Source organism: Dreissena polymorpha, chromosome 1 (genome assembly GCF_020536995.1).
Source record: "Dreissena polymorpha isolate Duluth1 chromosome 1, UMN_Dpol_1.0, whole genome shotgun sequence".
Classification (NCBI taxonomy): Eukaryota; Metazoa; Mollusca; class Bivalvia; order Myida; family Dreissenidae; genus Dreissena; species Dreissena polymorpha.
Genome location: NC_068355.1, coordinates 122310348 through 122333733, shown reverse-complemented (window position 1 = coordinate 122333733; position 23386 = coordinate 122310348). Strand labels below are relative to the sequence as shown.

General features: G+C 32.7%; 1 protein-coding gene across 1 annotated transcript; it reads right to left on the bottom strand.

Moving 5' to 3' along the window:
* Positions 1 to 13040: 13040 nt before the first annotated feature.
* Positions 13041 to 14321, bottom strand: LOC127847927 (zinc finger protein 862-like). Its single transcript, XM_052380195.1, has 3 exons — positions 14153 to 14321; positions 13660 to 13866; positions 13041 to 13472 (listed from the first exon to the last, which is right to left on the bottom strand). Exons 1-3 carry the CDS (start codon positions 14294 to 14296, stop codon positions 13041 to 13043), a joined length of 783 nt encoding a protein of 260 aa, XP_052236155.1. The 5' UTR covers positions 14297 to 14321.
* Between the last annotated feature and the right edge of the window lie 9065 nt (positions 14322 to 23386).

Genomic DNA, 23386 nt, shown 5'->3' with positions numbered 1-23386 from the left:
ACAGATGCATGATTTTTTTTAATGATTTGAAAAACTCTATTTTGTAAATAAGGAAAAACTGCTCAAAAACTGCTCCTTTAGAGTAAGATTTTCAAAATTTTCCAAATCATGGACTTTATCACACACAAAAATGATGAATTTTCATTTTTTTCTCAAACTCAAGGGGAGATAATTCTGGACATATAACTCCGATATTGCTTATTTTCAATAGGGTTTGACTAATGATTTGGATAAAGATACTGTGCAAGTTGGGAAAAGATTGGATGAAAACTGTGGACTTTATTGCGTAAACAAGCCTTATTTCACAATTTTCTCAAATTCAAGGAGAGATAATTATGGACTTTTTACTCTGATGTAACCCATTTTCAATAGGGTTCGAGTCCTCATTAATATAAAGACATTGAACAAGTTTGAAAAGAATCGGATGAAAACTGTGGACTTTATCGCGTAAACAAGAAAAAGTCTATCGCACGCACGCACGCACGGACGGACGACGGAAACCAGGCCATGCCATAAGCTCTTCAAGCCTTCGGCTAGCAGAGCTTATAACAAAAATAATAGTCAATAGTTATGCACTTGCGGTCATTGTATTAGCGGTTATTTAAAGACCATGTTGGATTTCTCTGTTACGTAATATACTTACATAATTTGTTATTAGCTTAATGTGTTATTTGTCCCCCAAAACCTAAGTTTAGACACCTAAATCATGATATTTGAGTGGATACTCACATACTTATTATCATTAATAGGTTTTAGAGGCCATCTTGGGCGCCATCTTGAAAAAAACCCACACTTTTCTGGTGGTCTGATATTGGTAAACGTTTGATAGGTTATAAAGGACATTCTACCCTACCAGGATCAGTTAAAATACCTTTTGTAGCAATTATTTGGGGGTTGAGTGGTATATTTTTATATATTGACCCGACTAAATATGAACGGCCGCGTTTAAACGTCAAACAGACGTAAACAGTAACCATGAAGAAACAGTAGTCAGTGAGAAATGTTACGTACTATTGATATTAAAAATGTAGTATGTATAGTATATTGGGTTCATAAACCCGTTCTTTTAAAGGATTGAGCGACTTTTCATGTGACGTACATGTTTGACTATCAAATCGCGAAATCATTAGATACTAACATATTCTAGATTTGATATATAGCAACCAATGCCACTCCAGAAACTCTATAAGGAGAGCTAGTCGTGTTCTAACAGGTAACCAGCTATAACATCTCAGTAAACGTATTTGTTAGTGTTACTGACCCCTCAATATACCATAATGTAATACCCTGTATTACTGTTTATCCACATAATATACATATCCGAAATATATACACTTAAGACTGCCTTACCTGTTTAACTTTAATAATGCAAATTTGTATTGTTGTTATCTAGTTTAACAAACCTTATCATATGTTTGTTAAATCCAGTTAATGCTTTCTCCGTTATTGAATCACCATTACTTGTAATTTGAATCTACAGCTTTGAATTGAACGCGGGTTGAATGTTACAATACGTCCGCCATTTGCAATGTCGATGGTTATGACGTAGCAATTTAATTCTACTCGGATAATTTATATCTAATCGAGGAAATGTGTTTACTCAATGTTTATGTGTAGTATTATGACTTGTTAACTGTTTTATTGTTACAATGTTACTTATACAGCTAGTAGTCCTTTCAGATATTAAAGTAACATTACTACTCAAAATTAACGAAAATTTCGTACACTATTTCGTAAAATAAACTTAATCAATTAAAAATCAGTGTTCCTTATGGCAATTGCCGAAATTTCAACGCCAGATGTGGTCTGGTAAAATAGACTATTCTAGATACAAAATGCTCGTTGTTTTTCCATTTTAATTTCCCGCACCGATATCTATTCATACGACACATGAACACTAACATGGTGTTCGTGTGTCATATGAATATATATATTCGCAGGAAATAAAAGTGATATTATGGGCATCTAGCAGTTTATAGAAGTCTATCACAACCGTTGTTTATTTTTGGTGTTTTCACTTCATATACACTTATTTTTGTTAATGCAGCATAAACATACTAAAACAATATCCCGGAAAGAGAAAAATAATGCATTTGAATATAAACCGTACTTTCGTTTGACAACTGATCATGCATGTACGATTTGAACCTAACTTTAGTTTTAGTGCAGATTCCTGCATACGACACAAAGACACAATTTTTTAACGGATCATTTCGGCTTAGAGGACTGGGTGAGTCACGTAAGAATATCGAATATAAAACACATTTTAATAAACAACTGGTAGCAAGGTGAGTTGCAGATATTTGGTCAGTAACCACTTTTTAACTTACTCTTTTGACCTATTAATTCGTTTCAGCTCAATTCAACCGTGAAAAATGCACATAATATCACTTTAAAATGGAATTAATTGTGTCACAAATATATAAAAACGAGCATTTTGTATCTACACAAATCTACGTAATCACACCACATCTAGCGTTGAAATTGTGGCTATCGCTATAAGGAACACTGAGTTTTAGCTGTTAATTTTATTTTACGAAATACTTTACAAAATTGTCTTTGATTTAGAGCGTTTTGGAGACTTTAATGCTGGTTGGGAACTACCTAAAGTATTTTCGCGCAATGCTTTCGCATTACTTTCACTGTGTTTAAGACGAAATATTATCATTATGCTTGAGAAATGTTGCAAAAGAATTGTATAGTGATTATATTTTCTGATCTTTTAATTGATGTGATGCGTCCTTGGATTACTTGCAATGCTATTTATGCAAATGTTGTTAATGATGATAAAACCATTTTACGCAGTTTAATACATTAATGAAAGTCATTCGTTACTTGTCTCGTCACTTGAGTCACAAGAACCGTTTTTAAAGATGTCGAAAGGCAACAACGAAGTTATAAACTAAAATATACGACTCACTTATGCTATCCTATGTTAAATAAGTCTACATATGTACTTCATAGAACTTATGTTGTGAATCTTCATTGAATTAAACTGTTAACTAAAGAGTGACGACTGGTTACATCGCCTTATTCCATCTTAACTGCTGTCCAAGTAGTAAAATATCATACTTGTTGTGCAACTAACTACACATAGTGCTGTTTATATGAATCTGCCCTAATGAATAAATACAGCTACAGAAACCATCCTGACTTCTTTTTTTTAATGCGTTGAGTTGAACAAAGTTCTGAATACGCGCAGGTCATAAAATGCAACGTCATCGGTGCCGCTCGGCGTACAATAATCAACGTAACAGTTATATTATGTAGATCATATTTTATCGATTATAAACATTTCAAATCTTAAACAAATTATGTTTCTTTACTCTTGTTTTGTATCCCCAATTCAGTGGCTAGTATATGACGGTTCTACATCTCTACATTCTAAAATAATAGTACAATTTAATCAAAACTGATTTTAGTTTAAATTTATTGTCTCTATAACGCTCAAAATCAACGAAAATTGCGTTAAGTATTTCGTAAAATAAAGTTAACACCTTAACAATCAGTGTTTTTATAGCAATAACCAAAATTTCAACGCTATTGTGGTATGATTACATAGATTTTTGTAGATACAAAATGCTCGTTTTTATTTATTTATGGCCACAATTAATTCCCGCGAATATATATATTCATACGACACACGAACACCATTTTAAGTGTTCATGTGTCGAATCAATAGATATGCAAAACAATAATAAAAAACGAGCATTTTGTATCTACAAACATCAATTTTACCAGACCACATCTGACGTTGAAATTTCGGCAATTGCCATAAGGAACACTGTTTTTTAATTTTATTTTACGAACAATTGTACGAAATTTTCGTTGATTTTGAATAGTTATGTTACTTTAATATTCCTTCATACACATAATTGTATTTAGAGGTATTAAAATTGGTTTTCTTTTACATTTTGACCAATTATATCAAAATCAACTTCTCATATAACTTGTGAAAATGATAAAGAAACATATGGTATATCCAAAATGAATACAAACTACTCACGTTCGAACCGATCTGTCGTATTTTATAGGTATTGTATATTAATGATTTAAACACCTGATTTACCTTAAGCAATAATGCAACATTAATATACATGTCTGTCTTTACAAATAACCCACGTTCTAAAACCATGATCCTTCATTTTACTAAGTTGCATCGTTTGTTAGGTTTTGTTTTCTTTAGATCTGATGACTCTTAATTGTACATTAAAATCAATCCGTTTGATAGTTATATGGATTGATTACCATGCGAACATGTGCATACAAGTAGCAGAAGTTTGTTTGGCATGCGTATGAGTGCAAACAAATGCATTTGCGTGTATATCCGTAATTATAATTCCGGCTTCCACAAAATTACTGGCGGATCCTAGGAAGAATGAACCACTTAAACTTTCGGGCTGTAAATAAACGGACATATAAAAGTGACACAACCTATGTTAACACTTTGTTAAGCTCGCGTATTTATCACTGAAATAAGATATACACAACTTTGATCGCACCTTCCCACCCGTGCCAGCTCTAACGTATAGTTCTAGTGTCAAAGTTACCCAATCCTCTGATATACTCGTAAATACATTCGTTGTGTATGGTTTTTTTTTGCAACCGATATTTTATTCTTGGATATGTCTAAAATATATAAAGATAAATAACCTTTGCACAAAGAACAATATTATATTTAATTTTATTTACTTTGTACAATCAATCTCAACAATAATGAATTTTAACAAATATGTCTTAATTATTACTTTAGATTCAACATTTTGTAATAAATAAAACGTTTTGTTATATGTTCCCGCAGGCGTTCAAGTAAATGTTTTCCAGGTGAGAAAAGCATTTGTATTGTGAAGCTGTGGAGAGATTTGTATATTGTTGTCTTTGATTTCTCATACAAATAAACTTACTCGAATATACAATGCGACTCGCCCCTTGATCCGATGTTATAAAACCGTCGCTCAATAAATGCTTGATCTCTTTGTACATTGGACTGTAGGACATATATTTTATTCCTTTTTTGCAACATAACGTGTTAACACACAATCAAAAAGACAGAAAACTAATTTTTTAAGATATAATGAATACTTCTTATGTACATTTTAATCTTATAAAATATAAAACTAAGAAAATGTTATCGATTTATATTGCAACATGTTGGGTGCCTAGTGTTACATGCATTGTCTGGAGTTATAAAAACTTAAGGCAGATTTAACACAATATATTTGTTTAATTGTGTGACACGTGTCCAATCGTCATTTGACACAGATACCACATTAATAGTAACCCGTAATTAACGATGGTAATAAGTTCATCTTTAAATAGTATTGTCGAATGTTGAATGTTGATTGCAAAACATTGTGTTCTTATGGTTTATATACAAGAATTTGACAAAAAAGTACAAACATGAAACACAAATGAGGATGATGAAAATAATGAAACAAAGATGAGTTAAATTTAACAAAAAAGGAGAAAAGTATAATAAAAAATGAAAACAAGCAAAAACAACTGTTTGGCTTTTTATATATCTTTAAAGTTTTTTAAATTCATTGTTTTTTTAATTAATACATATTTTTTTGTCATTTATTTTTTATAGATTGGCAGTATATATATATATATAGGTTACTGACAAAAAATTACAAACATGAAAAAATATATGGATGATAAAACAAACATGAAACAAAGATGAACATTAACAAAGATACATGAAGATGATCAAACATGTTTTTTTTTTTATTTTAGCGATTTTTTTTCCCAATTTGTGCAAACTATATTTTTGGTTTACATTTAAATGTGTTTTTTTTTTAATAAATAAATTCCATATTCATTTCAAATTTGTGTCAAACTGAAAAAGTTATTAATTGTAGATTTGATGCTAATAAAATTTCTGTGAAATTTAAAGTCGAAGTTGTTGTTCGCGCGGCCTTGTATTACGTTCAAAGTTTAATCTTTCAAAACGGAACATATAAAGCATAACACATTTCCATTTGGTTATATGAATGCGTCGAATACGTTCTCCTTCAATGAGGAAGATACAACACGTAAGGTATTGTTGAATGATAAAGCTGTAAAATATAAACTCATATGATTAAATATCGTACATAAAACGAATAATTATGCAACCAAATTAAAACCATTGAGCACGTATAATGAGGCTCCAAAAGGCACAAAAACAGAAAGTGCCCAGTCATTGAATATGTTGGCAGTGTTTTTGTACATCCATTCGTGTCCTATGTCCTCATAACAAACTCGGATTATGTAATTTCCGTCGCTATTTTGCAGTCGCCGAAATTTGCCGTTCCCGAGTGTTATATTTACATTTTTCAAATAAACGTGATACTCGAAATACACGTATTCCCCGTCGAAGAAATCAACCTGATTGCAGAAATATGACTTAGTAATGATCAGAGATGGTGATCGTATCGTATGTACTTCAGACAAAATTATCATCTTTTCAACAAACATGTAGTTTTTCACTTCCTCTTGATAAAGCACAGAGAAATAGGTCGTATTGTTGTACGACCCACTGACAGTGATGAAGTCATTAAATGATGGTGTTAGGTTAACGAATACATTACCAACCTTTAACTGCCAGATATTGTCTAGAGCTTGTCGTACGGAGGCAAGTATATGTTCAATGTATTCCTCATGTGTATTTTTGTACAAACGTGCGACGAAATACTTGATCTCGATTGAGCTTGCATTGTTCACTACTTTGAAAAATTCAAGTGTCCATTCGTTTAATCCGTGTCGCAAAAGTTCGTGTCCCTTTACACGATCCAATAACCCAATCATATCCTTAGATATTTCGAGGTTAGTTGGTTCCAGTTTAATTAAAACTGAACATGTATCTCCGAAGAAAATAGGAGGAAAATGACATTTGTTGTTCATACTAAGCTGACCTTCGGGGCACACAAGTGGGCGACAGACATCCTGTAAAAAGTCGTCTTTCAAGATTAAATAATGATTTACCGGTTAAAACAATTTGAAAATCAATACACTTTCGTGCACGATATTGCTCAGAATATAAATACTATTAATTTGATTTTATTATTAAATACCAAACTATGGCTCAACAAAATAATTGATTTTGCCATCTTCATAACATATTCATAATTTAAAACGTGCATTTAATATAAGAAAAGCATGAGTTTATATTGAAATGAAAACAATGGCATTACTTAATCGCTTTGGTCAAGCGTTTCTGAGAAAGGGGAAAACGCTTATTTCTTACCTTTCGGATTCTGTCACATACCATTTCTTCCCCCTCATCTTCAGTCACTGAATAATCTGGGACGTATGATAGAAGAATTGTCTCGAGATTTCCCGGATTAACGCGGCCGCCAACTTCGTTATTATGGGAAATGCATAAATCAGTTATGTTGGTGGTTTTGTAGATGAGTCCATTGTTACAAAGGAAACAGTAAACGTTTCGAAAAACAGAGCGGAACTGGAAAGAATAAGGGGCGAATGTTGCATTAAAGCGACGACACTGTTCCTCAAGATTTTGAAAGGTATCAATATCCGTTGAAGTATATAATTTCGTGCATTCTTGAATTATTTCCGAGCTGCAAAATTCAGATGACAAATCAATGCCTTCAGGTGCTTGAAAATAAAGAATACAATAGCTGTTTCGACCTGCAAGAAGTTTCTCAATTTCTAATGGTTTAGTATCCGCACGTACACGCGGGGGGCAATGAACAGCAAGTGCCCACGGAACGACGTGAAGTTCATGATGGCAGCGGGCACAAAATTGGTTATAATAGATAACACCCGTGTTGTAAGACAAATGTGGAAAGAGATTACCCCACCTGGCTGCCTTTATAATGCGACAAGTATCATTGGCTCCTGGACATTTGTCTATCATAAAATATCTCCCGATCTGTATATTTGTAGATTTTTCAATGTTGATAGGCGCAACACAAGATGTCTCACCCTTCTCTTCTATTCTGTAATGATCGTCCTCGTAGAAACAGCAATTCCTCTTTAGACCACAGTCCGAATCGCACGAGCATGACCGGCAACAAGGTTCAAGGCCTAGGGAAACGTTGATAGTCTTCTTGTTATGACCACAGAAAGAACTGTATGGACACAATTCAGTAAGGCTTGAGGGAAAATCATAGGATACAGTGACCCCAATGATACAGATACACTGTAATAGAGCTGATAATACTTTTATCTGCATGCTTCTAATAAATGATAAACACCCTGAAACAGTAAGGAATTTATATAAGTATATATATATATGTATATATAAATATATATTTGGAATGTTTTTTAACAAAACAACATCACCGTATAATGGTTCTCAACGACGCATAATCTGTCAACATATAAACATTGACAATCGCAAATGTTATGTTCTATAAGTCAGTGTCGGTCTGTTTAAATAAGGAATCTCTTAACATAATTCTTATTACCCAGTCTCACCAAAATCTAAGAATGGATTTTTTTTTAATTCAGAGCGATTTTAACTTTTCAAAAGTGTTTTTAATTTTATTATATAGTGTCCACAATAAAATGGCTGAATAGTTCAGCCCAATTCATAAGGATGGTTTAACCATCGCATATAACATGATTGCAATACTAGTGAAGGTCAAGATTTCGAAAAGCGCTCTGGAAACTTTGTATTACATGCTAGTTTTACCAGTTTAACAGGTTCCAGGTTCCTTTGACCCACAGGGTTTAGGAATATAAAGCAATATATAGCAAACCCTTTGCATATGTAACCCAATATATTGTCAATATGATTTACATAACAAAAGTAAATTGCTTATGATCTTACAAGGTTTCTATAACAAAATACAATTATTTCAGTTTTCATTAGAATGATCATCAATATTGTGCACTATATACAGTATTATAGTATTTATCACATGTTTAAAAAAACTAATACATTTAATACAATTCAAACTAGCCATCGAACTGGTTACCATATACTTTATGACATAATAAACTTTTAAGGCTTGGAAATAGTGGAAATGTATGAATACATAATGAATATAATATAGATAAATGTTTTGATTACCTCAAACCATAAACGTAATTGAATGTTATGTATTTAAAATTGACTTCATTGAGATTAAACAATATATAAAAAAACATCAATATACATGTTAAAAACAAAGTAATTCAATTGTATATAACATAAGAATAACACATAATTATTGTTTACCTGAAGTACTTGACTCCAATTAAACGTGAGTACCTATAACAGTCGGTGACGTTTTTGCAATATGAAGTATTTTTTGTGCATCGACAACGTCTTTGATACAAAAAATACATTTAATAATAGTATACAGCCAATAACAATAGATACAATTTTAAAATTGTTAAAGATAATAAGCCTCACATGTAGCTGACGTATTAAAGATTTGTTTTCATTACTTTCTTGAACAAATTAAATGGAACACTAATTATTATTTATGATCGTGTAGACTATACATTAAATGCTGTATTTCTTTTCTTTATGGCCTTTCAAACACATTAAGCAAACTCCTGTTGGTTTATAATCAATTAATTTGGTTTCATTTGGTAATTTGGTGTGGAAGGCCAGTGTTCATTTCCTTTTGCAGATTGACAATTAATAATTTCATAAAGCCTTTAAATAATTCAACCTGTGCGGAATTATTGAAACAACTTCACATTACTTTTTCGAATGCACTCAGTATGCGAATTTTTAAACACTTTATCCGTTTATTTCGTTCCCTGCATTGACACTATTCTATAAGGAGACAACACTCATGACTACTTACCCAATACTTAGATAACCGATGCAGTTCACAGTTGTATTATTAATTCTAATTGATTTCGATTCGATTCGTGATATGCTAGAGAAAGACTCTCAACCCGTTTTGCTCCTTTTGCACTTATAAAATATTTCAAAACTAATTTTATGTTTTCCGCATACGCTGTCACTCTCGCTCTCTCTCTCCCATTCACCTTTCAAATGGTTTGTAAACCCAGTACCTGTTTTTCGCATATGCAACTCCATACTTTCTCTTTTTTCCATCATTGAAAATCCTATTATGATCTTATGACATGCAATTGTATTTGTATAGGGAGGAGAACTTTATTAAACAATGTTTTTCGTTCTGATCCTATTCGATCATGTTTCACATCTGTTTAAAGTAAAGCCACCTGCTTTTTGCAATAGATTGGTTATAAAAGATAATAAAATTAATCAAGAATCCATACATCAAATGTTTATAAATGTAATTGAATAATACAAAATATGTTTGTGTTTGTTCAATTGTAATGGTAAAATAGTTCGCTTATATCTAATTGCAAACTGAACCCAATAATTGAAAAGTTTTCTTATATAACTACTGTTTATTTTGCACATTCCTTAAAATGTAAAATGTGTTGCTCTAAAATGATCTGCAAATGATTTAATAGTAACTTTTGATTTTTATGTCCAACATTTTTTGTTACGATCTAATCAATTTGATCAAAACTCAAATACTAACCCGATGCCTACAGAACGGAAAATATATGTTCAGAGAAAAGTCTCGTTGTTTTGTATAAAGTTATTTAATTTACATTTTTAAAACTTATGTATGTTCATATACATGTATTACACTTATATGTTTTAGGCTCAAATGACAACAATTAAACATACTTCGAGTTGCTGCCTTTGCACTCATAAACGTGCTAATTGTTCATCTGCAGCAATGTCGAGGTATGAACAGTGATATTTAAATATCATACAGAAAAACTAGCTTACTACCTTAATACACTACTCTGCGAAGAAAAGTTTGAAGTCTGAATGTATGCATTTGCAAATATTCAATGAATTACAGGAATCGAAACCAAATTGACAGCCCATTTCCTTAAAAAAATTATGCCGTGCATCAAATATAAAATAAACATTGCAACTAAGCTCAATTTTATAATCATGCGAACGTATGATATTGATAAATATGGTCTAATAATGTTGATTACTTGATAAAAAATAGATACGTTATTTTAATACGTTGTTAAACAAAACTTTTCCTATGGTTTGATACAGTTTTGGTATAAAGTATGTGATTTGTACACCCTTATGTACACATGTTTTTGTAGTTAAGTGTTTGGTTGTAAGTATTGCTTCATTAAGTTTTTTTTATAATACTCATTATGATACTTCGACTCTAAGACCATGAAGTTGTACTGAAACATTTTGCTTGAACAGCTTTTCCGTCCAGTAGGCTAACACTTGTTATAGCAAATACTGTAATGGCTGTTGTAATTTATATTTAAAATTCCTAAACAAATTGTTGGAATATATACATGGTTTTATGAAAGTCATATTAATAATTTCGTAAGTTTTAATGTGAAATAATATGGTATAAATTTACCATGGGGATGTACTATTAAAAACAATTACATTAATAGGAAAAAAATGATAATTTTGTGAAGACACGCTATTTGCCAACAACAGCAAAACTGGGGTAACTTTGTGTTCAAATTGAATAACAAAAGCAACACGGTCTATTTATCACAATAAAACAAAATAGTACTAAGCGACTACACAAAAAATGTTAATGTCAGGATATAAGAAAAAGAAACATTTTTTTTCGAATATTCTGTTTTAGAAAAAGCGACAATTTTCTAAAATTTCATACATTTAAAATCAACATATAATATTTCGATAACATCGTTGAAGTATTATAGTTGAACGGTTTATTTGGATTTTCGTTTGTCCATTCATAAAACGATCAGTTTATAAATGTATCATTTCGATAAGCGTCCTTTATAATCGTAATGATTAAATCATAATGCAGTTATAATTCAAGTTAAGCTGACCGGTTTGTGTTGCATGACAAAATGACGATATATTTTGCAAGTTTTCGGAGATCGATTGTTGCAATATTTATTTAATGAAACAAAATACTTTAAAAATCAAGGTCTGATGCATTGAGTAGTTTAACACATAGGCGTATTTTGTGCATATCAGGTTATTCTCAGTCGACTTCATATGATATCAACTATAAAAACAACAAATTCGTTGCTTTTTCTTTCATACAATATACTGCAAGCAGTGTTCTTTGGATGACACTATTATTTTCGTTTAGCAAAATCGCTTGTTTATAAGAAAGATATTACATCTGAATCTGACTAACTCTGGTATTATGAACTGTCTCAGATCTGTCAGCCATTTTAAAACGTGTTTTAAGAACCATATAAATATTGGATTTCGTTGTGGCAGGTGTGGGCATTGTTGAACTTGAAACTGAAAGCGGTCGCAGATGTTAAATGAGTCGCGTTATGAGAAAACTGGGCATAATTTTTTCTCAGAGCGCGGCTCAAATAAACGTTTTAAATGTTAAGGCCATTTGTTTAAAAATAACAATAATATTTTTTTTTTAAACAATATCGATTCCTCGCGATGTCGGTATCCACTTTATTTTAAGAGACGTTTTGTGCTCTATTACCGTGTAAAAGTAAGGTTTAATAGTAATTCTCGTCTCACCGTTGCGTTAACCAAATGAAAAAGATGACATCCGTCCCGCAAACTGGCTAACTTGTTTTGTGTATGTACATAATGTAGAGGTGAGCCAATCTAATACTGAAGCCTATAAGCACTTACATTGTTTCATATATGATAATAAATGTAAGTGTGTCGGTCATCGAAACATTAAACAGGGAACGAATGTACATAACGAACCGGAAACATTACGAAAAACAGGGGTTCTGAAATATTTTAAGAGTCTACTCGTCCACGGACAAGTTGGACCCACAATTTCACTTGTCCGTACCAAAGAAGTACTTGTCCGTACTTTTAAAATACGTAAAGGAAAAGATTATTACTAATTAACCAAACAATACAAACATACTCGTTTCTTTAACTTATATTTTAACTTATAAACATAGTTAATTAGAAAATTCACATAAACAAAAAATACAAGCATGATATACATATAATAAGAACATTTTAAGTCACACATGATAATATCTTGGATATTTAAAAATCTCAACATGCATAGAAAATTCACTTCACATGAAATAATCTCAGTAAATCATTAATGTGTGTGACTAGAATTTCTACGCTGGTCCTATAAACTTCACTGAAAACTGCACTGGTTTTTTGACATTTTTTCTTTGACCAATAGCCTCTGCTCTTCACTCAGTTTATTAAAAACGTCATGAGCAAGTTTTTCAGTGTCACTGATACTTGAACCCTGTGTAACTTGACTAGTAGATGGCTCACACACAGTTTCCTTAGGTTGTCTTGGTTTGTATGTTAAATTTCTGCTTCCTTGTCCACTTGAAAACCAATGAAGCACAGCAGAACTTGGATCAAAGTCCTTAATTTCAGGTCCACAAAGAACAATTCTCATCTGGTTGACAAGGTTTTCTTGCTTTAGTACACTTCTGGTTGGTGTTTTTACAATGTTCATGGTGGAAAAGGCCCTTTCGCAAGCAGCTGTAGATGGTGAAATGCACAACATCAACTCTATCAGGCGTGCAATGTTGGAAAACCTCTTAGAACTGTCCTGAAAAAAAAGTTGAAAAGAAGGTTAATGATTGAGCATTTACCAGCCAGATGTTAGTTATTGGCCCATGGGGGCATTTAAGTATACTAAGTTTAGTCCAAAATGATAAACTTTACAGTCAGTGATTTTAAGGGGTATGTTTTAACTTACAAAATGGGCCAATAATTTGGCATTTTTGTGTACCAACCTTAAGAATATCTATCAGGAACCCAAGAGGGTGTCCACCTCCTGTCATTGAATATCTCACTTTGAGATTCTGGAATTCACTGGGTATAGCAGCCCTCTCTTCTGCAGTCAACAGATAAGTGTAATAGTCACACAGTGCTTGAACTGACTCGTTGCCGTGGACAGCTAAAGGTTTTAACTGTGAAGGATAGGTTCTTGTATCAAATGCCTGTAAATAGAATGGAAACCAATTGAACATGATTGACAATTATTATTTATCTTATTTACATTTATAATTTGTTTCCTTTTGTTTAACTCTGGATGCAAATCTAGCAAAAATACGTAAGAAAATTTAATGGTATCCTAAGTACCATTGGCATACTTTTATTCTCAGTTTCTATTAGCTTGGAACCTTAGTAAATAAGAAGTATTGAACATCTGGTCAGTTTCACAGCTGAATTTGATTGCTATAAGGATCTACCTCAGCATGTTTTGGGTTAAGTGATAATAAATACCTTAAAGTGGCAGATAGGCGGTTCTGCAAGATTCTCAAATCGATGGAGGATGTCATCACCCATTTTACTGACAAACGTCTGGATATCACTGTCCTCATGAAAATCCTTCGGCAGTGGACCATTCAGTCGAACTCCCTTGTACATTCTGGAAGATGGATCGAATTCAGTGTAGAACTCTTGCAGATTTTGTCCGGGTTTAACAGTCAAAACATTCAATTGTGTGTAAAGTGTATTGATAGCCTCACTGCATTCTGTGGTCAGTAGATCGGCAATCTGAAACTGTTGACTGGTTGCAGTAACAAATGTTAGTATGTCCATCATCAAATGCATGTATTTAACGAATTTAATTTGGACCATTTCATGGTGTAATTTCTTTGCCTGGGCTTTTTCGTCAGTCTTTTTCGATGTTTCAAGAACTTGTTCCAGATGAGTAATTGTTGCCTGATAGTCCTTAAGTGCAGCCTTCACAGCCCTACTCTTACTTGCAATCCACCGAATTGACTTAATGTCTGAGTATGCCATACAATCAAGCTCAAGAACTTCAGCTAAGTTGCGCAAGTTGGCTCTTCTCTTCGGGCTAAAGGAGTAAAATTTATATAATCTTTTCAATGTTGATTCAAAAGTTTCGAGATAAGGGCACGTTTTTGCAGCATCTAAAACGCCCAGCTCGAGTCTGTGAGCAACGCAATGAGTGACTACTACTGGGTGATTAACACAATTTGACAACTGCTTTGCCACGCCAGTTTTTGATCGCAAATTAACACTAGCCCCGTCCATGTTCACGCAAACAAGACCTGAATTGGCATTTAAATCTACACCAATTACTTTTAGTCCGGATTTAATAGCAGCAGTAATACCATCAGCATTTGGGGTTTCAAGGCTCTGGATGCTTGCAAGTTCAGTGGTAGGTTCATTTGTGTCTGGATCAACAAATCTTACCAAAATACATTCCTGGTCTGTGGTAGAACAGTCAGTGCTAGAATCCGACAATACAGAGAAATATCTTGCTCTAGATAGTCGTTCATTTATATCATTCAACATGACGCTTGATATGCTGTTAACAAATGAAGTGCATGCAACATTGTTAATGTGGTCATTACCTAGGGGGACACCATTTGCTTTCTGCACTTCACACACATATTCAAAATCAGTAAAAGGTTTGTTCTTTTTCATGACAGAATATGCAGTGACAAAAATCTTCTTATATCGGTCAATTTGCGAATGGTGATACTTTTTGAAGGCTTTATCAAGTTCACCTACTTTTATTTCATTTTTCTGTTTACGAAGTTCATCATCATGTTTTATTTTGCATTGAATGTGGCAACTGCTTTTCTCGTGAGATGTCAAAGTTTCGCTCCTGCACACAGACTGACCATTAAATAAACCACTATTTTTATCTGCTAATAAAGGAAACTCCTTGCAAAGTTTACATGTGCATACACCGGCAATGTTTTCTAGCCAAGGGAAATCAACGAGCCAGGAGTCAACAAACTCACGTTTGCGCTTTGCGTCGTAGGCTTTATCATATTCTTGTTTAGATTTTCTCTTTTTATTCGACGCCGAACTATTTTGATCATCTGTCCGATTCGCGTCATTGCTTGAAGTTGACGGAGTTTTAGTAAAAAACCCATCTAATGTTCGCTGCATATCTGCATCGGCTGCATTCGGCCCTTTGTTTACAATGTACGAAAAAGGTTATCGCGTGATTGGCTGTTGCTGTATACGCGTGGACTGGTTTACTACATTAAATAGTTATTATCGGAAAATTACCTACCATGCAGTTGAAAACGAGTGCCAGTCCGCAGATTATCGGACTGGTTTACTACATTAAATACTTATTATCGGAAAAGTACCTACCTTGCAGTTGAAAACGTGTGCCAGTCCGCAGATTAATCATTAGCTATTTATATAAACTTTCGTTTTCGATTTTCGGAAAATGGAGTAGTTACGTTCTCAAAAAATGTTTACCACGGAAATTTTACTTGTCCCCGGACGAGCCAACTTTGAAAAACTGCTTGTCCGGAAGGGCAAATTGACGACTCGGACAACTCGGACGCCTTATTTCAGAACCCCTGCGAAAAACGTCCAACGCTTACGGAAATATAAAATGATCACTTTCAAAAACCATTTCGCCTCTTACTAAAGCACAATTGCGGTAACATTAATTGTTTGACTCACCGAATATACTACAAATAAAATGATAAAATACAATAATGTTGAACTTGAAAACATCAGAACCTATTCCATAATGTTTGTGTTGAAAGACAATTTAAATAACATCAACAATATTTGCCAAAACTAGCTGTAATAAATAAACCATTTATTTGAAAAAAAATAGTAGAATGGTTTCCGTAATTTTTTAACAACATGGTGCATCAGGTGTTAAAAACAGGTGTTTTTGTAGTTGTTATATTTGTTTTAACCTATCTGAAACACTTTCCTTTATATTAAACGTAGCCAGTTTTCTTGGTAACAGTTTTGACACTATTCAATTGGTATTCAATTTGTGTGGCTTTTCCTAAGGACGATTATATTATTCACGGGTAAGGGTTTACGAATGCAAGACAGAAATGACCATACCATTAGCCGTCTTCGTCGTCATCTATATATTAATATAAACCGTCTGCCTGTGAATATGTGAGTTAAATAAGTTTCTTAATAAAATACTACTTAAAAGTATCGATGCCATTACGTTGTCCAGGTCTGCTTTAAGTACTTTGGATGCGAGGATGTACAAAAGCAACACATATTGTTCCATCGTAACCGCATTGAATAATTGGGCGTTCGGTTTCATTTTGACAAGTGCAGATTCAATCTATTGATTAAAATGATCAGAAACTATTATTTCAGCTCCCCATCCGACAATGGTTGCACGTGAAGATATGTTAACTCAACTTGTATATCTGAAGCTTCTCTTATACAAATTAATCACACATATATTACATACCGTGCTATATAACATCATTTATGCATTATTTATGAGTTCGATTCATTGCGAAAAGTCGGAAAGTTAATAAGCATGCCCTAAATATTTCCACATAAAATAGTGTCAACAAGGTTTAATGAACGAGACATACACATCAAAATATTACAGATTATGCTATAATCATGCCATACCATTTATAAGTATAGACATGGATAAGCTAAATGCATGATTGTGTGCCAACTACTTTCGGCATGCTCAAAAATAGAAACCGCAAACAAATCAAACTTTCGGACATACAGGTTTTGTGAGCACAAGTATTCAGACCGCCGTTTATTAATCGATTCAAATGTGTTTTGTAACAGCGCGGTGTTCGCGTATTCATCTGGTACAATATCTCAATTAAATATTTTTTAAAAAGGCTGCTTATTACCTAAATGTTTTAGTGACAGACATATAAATAAGGTTCAGACTTCGATACAATTCTCGAACAATTTAATAATCAAAAGTGTGGGAGATGGTGAGAGCTCTAACAATGTCACCACTTGAACACGTTATTTGTCATCAGTCAACGGTATCGGAATGATGAATACGCTGTTCGTTGTCATAAAAACCGGTGTCCGATGTTGACAAAAACCAATCAGTCAATCTATAGACGTAAAAATAGGCGTGATAGGACTAAATAAAGTTATTATACAAAATCACATTTCAAAGAAATTGGTTCTTCACTTGATACAACTTTTTATAATACCTAACTTCCGTTTCAAAGGTATACATCAATTACCTCGGGTGACAATATATACGGCACCCCTCATCTGCCTATCATATTAATTTTTTATTGGAATATGTATCTTTAACAAAACTCTCTTTGTCGGAAATTAGCAGTATAACACCGGGGTAGATGAAAAGAGGCATTAACCAGTTAACATACCGGTTTCGGAAATTAACTTCAAAATAATGTATAGTTTCTCCTCAGAAATATCATATTAATTACTTCAACGTCTGTATGAAAGGAAATATGTGATTTAATCACCCAGCATCGGAGCAGCATATCAACAACATTAACTTATTATTGATATATGAACATCATGTTGAGGTACGTTATTATTTGCGTACAAATTATTGGGAATGAGTAGCAAACGGATAATTTCCCTAAGTAATCTAACTACCTGTAGTGTTATAACGAGATATATTTTAATAAAATGCATGCTATATGTCTATATATATGACATAGTAAGAAAACTATAACTTAGCCCTTATGTTAAAACATGTTTTATTTTTCCAACCCAACAAAGCAGACATAATGAAAAGTAAAAACACGGTTGGCAGTACCTTAATTGTAACATGGTCCTTGTTGTGGGATATAAGGTATGCAATCAAATAAATGGTACTTCTTCGAATGAAAACATTAAGTCTCCATACTAGTTTTCATAAAATAAATGTTAAACAAAATATGTTTGCAAAGGTATGTTATTTAAAGTAACGTTTTGCAATATGTTCGTAATTTTAATAAAAATATTAACACGAATTTACTTACAAATATACTGTGTGAACTATTTTAGAATAATTTCACTTGAAAGGAAATAATGTCATTTGTTTTGCCTTCACCGGTATAAGAAGTAAAACGTAAACTGCTGTCACTGCGATAATCAGAATTAAGAAATAAAACGATATTGTAATAAAACACGTATTTCCGAAGTATCGATGAACAATGTTACACATTATGTTGTCCACATCGATTTATGAGTTTTCATTACAGAAACGGTATTTGCTTTTTAATTGCCAGGAATGTTATTTCGTTGGTATAAAAATATATAATGAACCATGTTCAGGGATACTTGACTTTGTGGGATTCCCAATTGATGTAAACACGCTGTTAAGTGGTGCTTTTTTTAAATATTTTTTATAAAACAATTTTTCTTAAGAGTTTCAACTAGTGAATACAAGGCAGATTTTTTTCTGCTTATAGCAATATGAAATACATCACAATTACTGTATTTAATAAGCCTGTGTTCTTATTCAAAACGTAAATTTGTACTGCACGGTTATGCTTCACGCAACGTGACATTGTTTCAACAATTGCAGACGTATTCAAGGATTTATTCGTATTCCATCGGCACAAACTGCAAGAAAAACTGTCTTTTATGCACTTAAGATTTTTGGAAATGTATTTCAATAACTTGAGATATTTGCAAAAAATATTCTTAAAGGGGCCTTTTCACAGATTTTGGCATGTATTGAAGTTTGTCATTAAATGCTTTATATTGATAAATCTAAACATTGGATCTAAAAAGGTTCAGTAAAAACAACAACAAGAATACAATTTAAAAAAAGAAAAAAGGTAACCCTCAACTGGACTCGAACCGCTGACCCTGGAGTCCTAGAGTAAAAGTCTACCGCTTAGACAACTAGGCCATCCGTTCTCATACAATGAGGGGTGTATTTATACTTTATATGAGCAATCCTTGTTGTTTCAACAAATAACGACAACAGCAGAACTCTCCAAATTATTCAATCGTTTCGCGTTGCAACGCTTTATAATTTTCAGGTTTTCAAATCGTCAACAGATGCATATAATGGATATTTTAGAGCATGGTAAATGTTCAGTATTAATGTTTCCTCACAAATATCGTAACTAAAATGAAACTTTGAGAATCTGAAACAACTATTTCTCTTTCAATTTACCAAAACGTGAAAAGGCCCCTTTAACGGTGTGTTTACATTATGTCCAGCCCGTGTGAAATCCCCCGAAAATCCCATTGATTCTGCACCCTGATGTTTGATTCTATTACATTAAAACAAACATTATTGTGTTAATCTGGGGAATGTACATGCATTTTTTACGATTGATTTTGATAATGATATATGATAATATTATTTGGCCGTCCGAGTTTGGTCGGATATTTATACCAATTAATTTTTTGCACCGGTGTTCTACCAGTGTTCGAAGAATAAATAAAGAACCGAGCGCGAAGGAGTTGGGGCTGCTGGGTCTGTGGCCGCGGCAACTATGGGTTAGAGAGCTTATTTACTTTTTCAAAAATGACTATTAACTTTAAAGAGACAATTTTCTATGATCTTCGACTGTGAATGTTTAAAAATGCACCAGGATGAAGTTACATTTCGGGCGCAAGTAAGGAAATATCGGTCGCTTACATGATACGATATTGATACTATTATTCGGATATCAAAAACATTAATTTTTATTTATTTTAGTGAACGGTCTGCCAAAATACCTATTTAAACAATTTGAGCTAAGTATAAAGCTTAACCAAGTTTACTCGATAAATTGCCATTTTTTTAAATCATGTATGTCGTTAATGTTTTATTATATGATTCATTACATATTATTTTCAAAACAACTTCGAAAGTGTTTTATTCCTGAGAAATCGTATGCAATAAAAAAACATGTGTTTAAAACTTTAAATTTCCATTTTATAAAGATATCTGACCTTTAAATATAAAAATAAATTATCAAACTTTGTATCTCGAATCACCACTTTAAGTATAAAAAGGTAAGAGTTACCATGTTTTACACCAACAGTTAAACAATAAATTGTCGGGATGGAATACACGACACAATAGCTATGATAACGTTGTTGGGTTTTTGTAGTAAATCATTTGTGTTCGAATTGATAAAACGTTTGTTTATATATACCGTTTAAGCATCAATATGTAAATACTGTTATAAGATTTCCATTGATGGGATGCTGCAAAGGAGTAAACCATGCCATAATTGGCAATAGTCAGTGGTTCTAGGCTAATATAGTAGGCCAATTTGTAATTTGCGAAGTAAATATCTGCAAACAGTCCGTGATTCATTGAAACTGCTGAAAAATGGTGTCACAGCTGCATCCTTTACAACATACATCCGTTGCTTCATTATATTTTTGTATTTTATTAATTGAGCTATTTAGACGAGACAGTCATTAAACTTCGCACACTAGTGGTGCACTTGTTATCACGTAAATATTGCAAACCATACTGTCGAGAAACTCTTTTGTGGTCTTGTGTGTAGCATTCTCCTGCATACAGAAGATAAAACGTTAAGTAATATAAGTTAAAAAATGATATTGGTACCTGATTAATCAATATCCATATTAATACATAAAACATTATAACAAAGAATTAAAAATGTATAAGTGACGTTCAAATTACATTACTTTTAAACAGAAAAAAACATGTCTTTGAAGTCTTCTCAAGTATAATGAAAACGGACAAATCTCTCGACGAAAAGTTTGGGTACGCAGGCTTAAAGCATAAGTCAATAAAATAATAAAAATACTGCAATATTTTTGACCCGATACCTGAAATATCATAAGATTTGACAAAGGTGTACATATTCATCGTTTTTTTTTGTTTCAAAATAAAATAAATAAAATATTAATCGTTCAATTTTTGTTTGAAAAACCGATATATAAAACAGATTATATCAAAGATTGATTCACGAATGTATTCCATCTACATATCCATGTACGATAACGTGGATAATTACATGTATGTATCTTATTTAGAAAGACGCTCACATAAATAGCACGATTGTAGTAATTTCAGCTGCGCCGTCCGACGTGTGCAGGACAGAAATTGTAAATGGTATTGTAAATTTATAATCCCGCTCATTTCAATCTCAAAATCAAACAAACAATAAATTAGAAAATTACACAATAATTTCATAGGTATTATTATCAAGTTCACAGAACATTCATCAATGTTGTGCTATATACAATACTCAATTATCCTTCTCGGCAAAGATCCTAATTTACAATTGAATGTTGCCAAACAAATGAGCCGCGTTCTGGAAAAATAAGGTATAGAAAACTATTCATTTCATGTTTTCCGATGATTTTTAACGAAATATCAGTGAATTAAAACTGCTATTTCATTGTTTCAGTTTATAAATATTAAATGTCTGACAGGGTGACAGTAAACAGTAAATTTGTCAACTTGAGGAAATAATGTCAACCGAGGCGAAGCCAAGGTTGACAGTATTTTTCCGAAAGTTGACAAATTTACTGTCACCCTGTCAGACATGTAATATTTATTTATTATACCGAACAAACTATTCAAACATGAACAATTTATATGAACCATGAACAATTTTAATATTCAATTATTGAATTTAATTTCAGCAATGAACAACCATTAATATGTTGAGTGGTTCAGATTTTCGGGCCGAGCAAAATGAACTTCGCTTTATTCGGAACCGACCTAGTATCGTTTTATACCATCAATTTTCTTAGTCGTCAATTACTTCTTAACACATATATTACCAAACCAGCTTTCCGTATTTTATTTTCATCACTTAATTACCCAATTTATGACGTACTCGTGTGACCTCATTTCGGTGACGAAACATTTTGGGACAACAATATTGAAGTGGTGGTTTTTTAACAGTAAAATACTTGTTTAAAGCATCGAACGAATCCAAAACGTATGTCGGATTTTGTCATGCATAACACCTTAAGAACAGACACTGGATGTGTATATCGTTGTAACTTTAATGTTATTAGCCTTGGATTAAAGTTGCCATTGAGGTCAGCGTGTCGTTTATACTAATTTAATTTTGTTATGACTCCTGTGACTGTCAAAGCTTAAATAATGGCATAAATCTATTCTACAGCACAGTTTCAGCTGCAATCGATATTTTAATTATCCAAATACAACGGAAATGCAAAACTGCGTACTGCGCGAATTGGACAGTATAATTTTTTACTAATCCGCACGTGATTGCTAAGGTAGCGGGCGACAGTATTTTTTGGACAGTATTTTTTTTTCCCGCTGGGTCTGACAGTATTTCTATGTCACGATGGCCTATGGGATTTTAGCATTGTGAATAAAAGTGAGGTATAATAATGAAAAATAACAGTGAAAATTATCGATAATTTTCATTGTTTTATCCGAACTATTTTTTAGATATATTGGTTTCCCCATTGCGACCAATTCAATGCAATTTGACAAGGATGACTCCTCTGCATTGATGATTTTAAAAACATACGGATGAGCTTTCTTTTGAAATACATGGGGCGCCTAACGGGGAAGTTTTTTAGTACGGAATAGCAAAAGTACACAAATAATCATTTGTTAGCATAATATAAAAAGAAAATTTGTTGGATTTGGCGGAATATCGATTTTAATTCACTCGTTATCACACATTTATTTTCATTTTTTATGATCACTCGTGAATTAAAATCGATATTCCACCAAATCTAACAAGTATCATGTATCTTATGTGCTCATAAATTGCCTGCGGCTCGATTTATTTTAATTAATGAATGCGTCGATTGCAAGAAAAGAATAAATATAACCATACG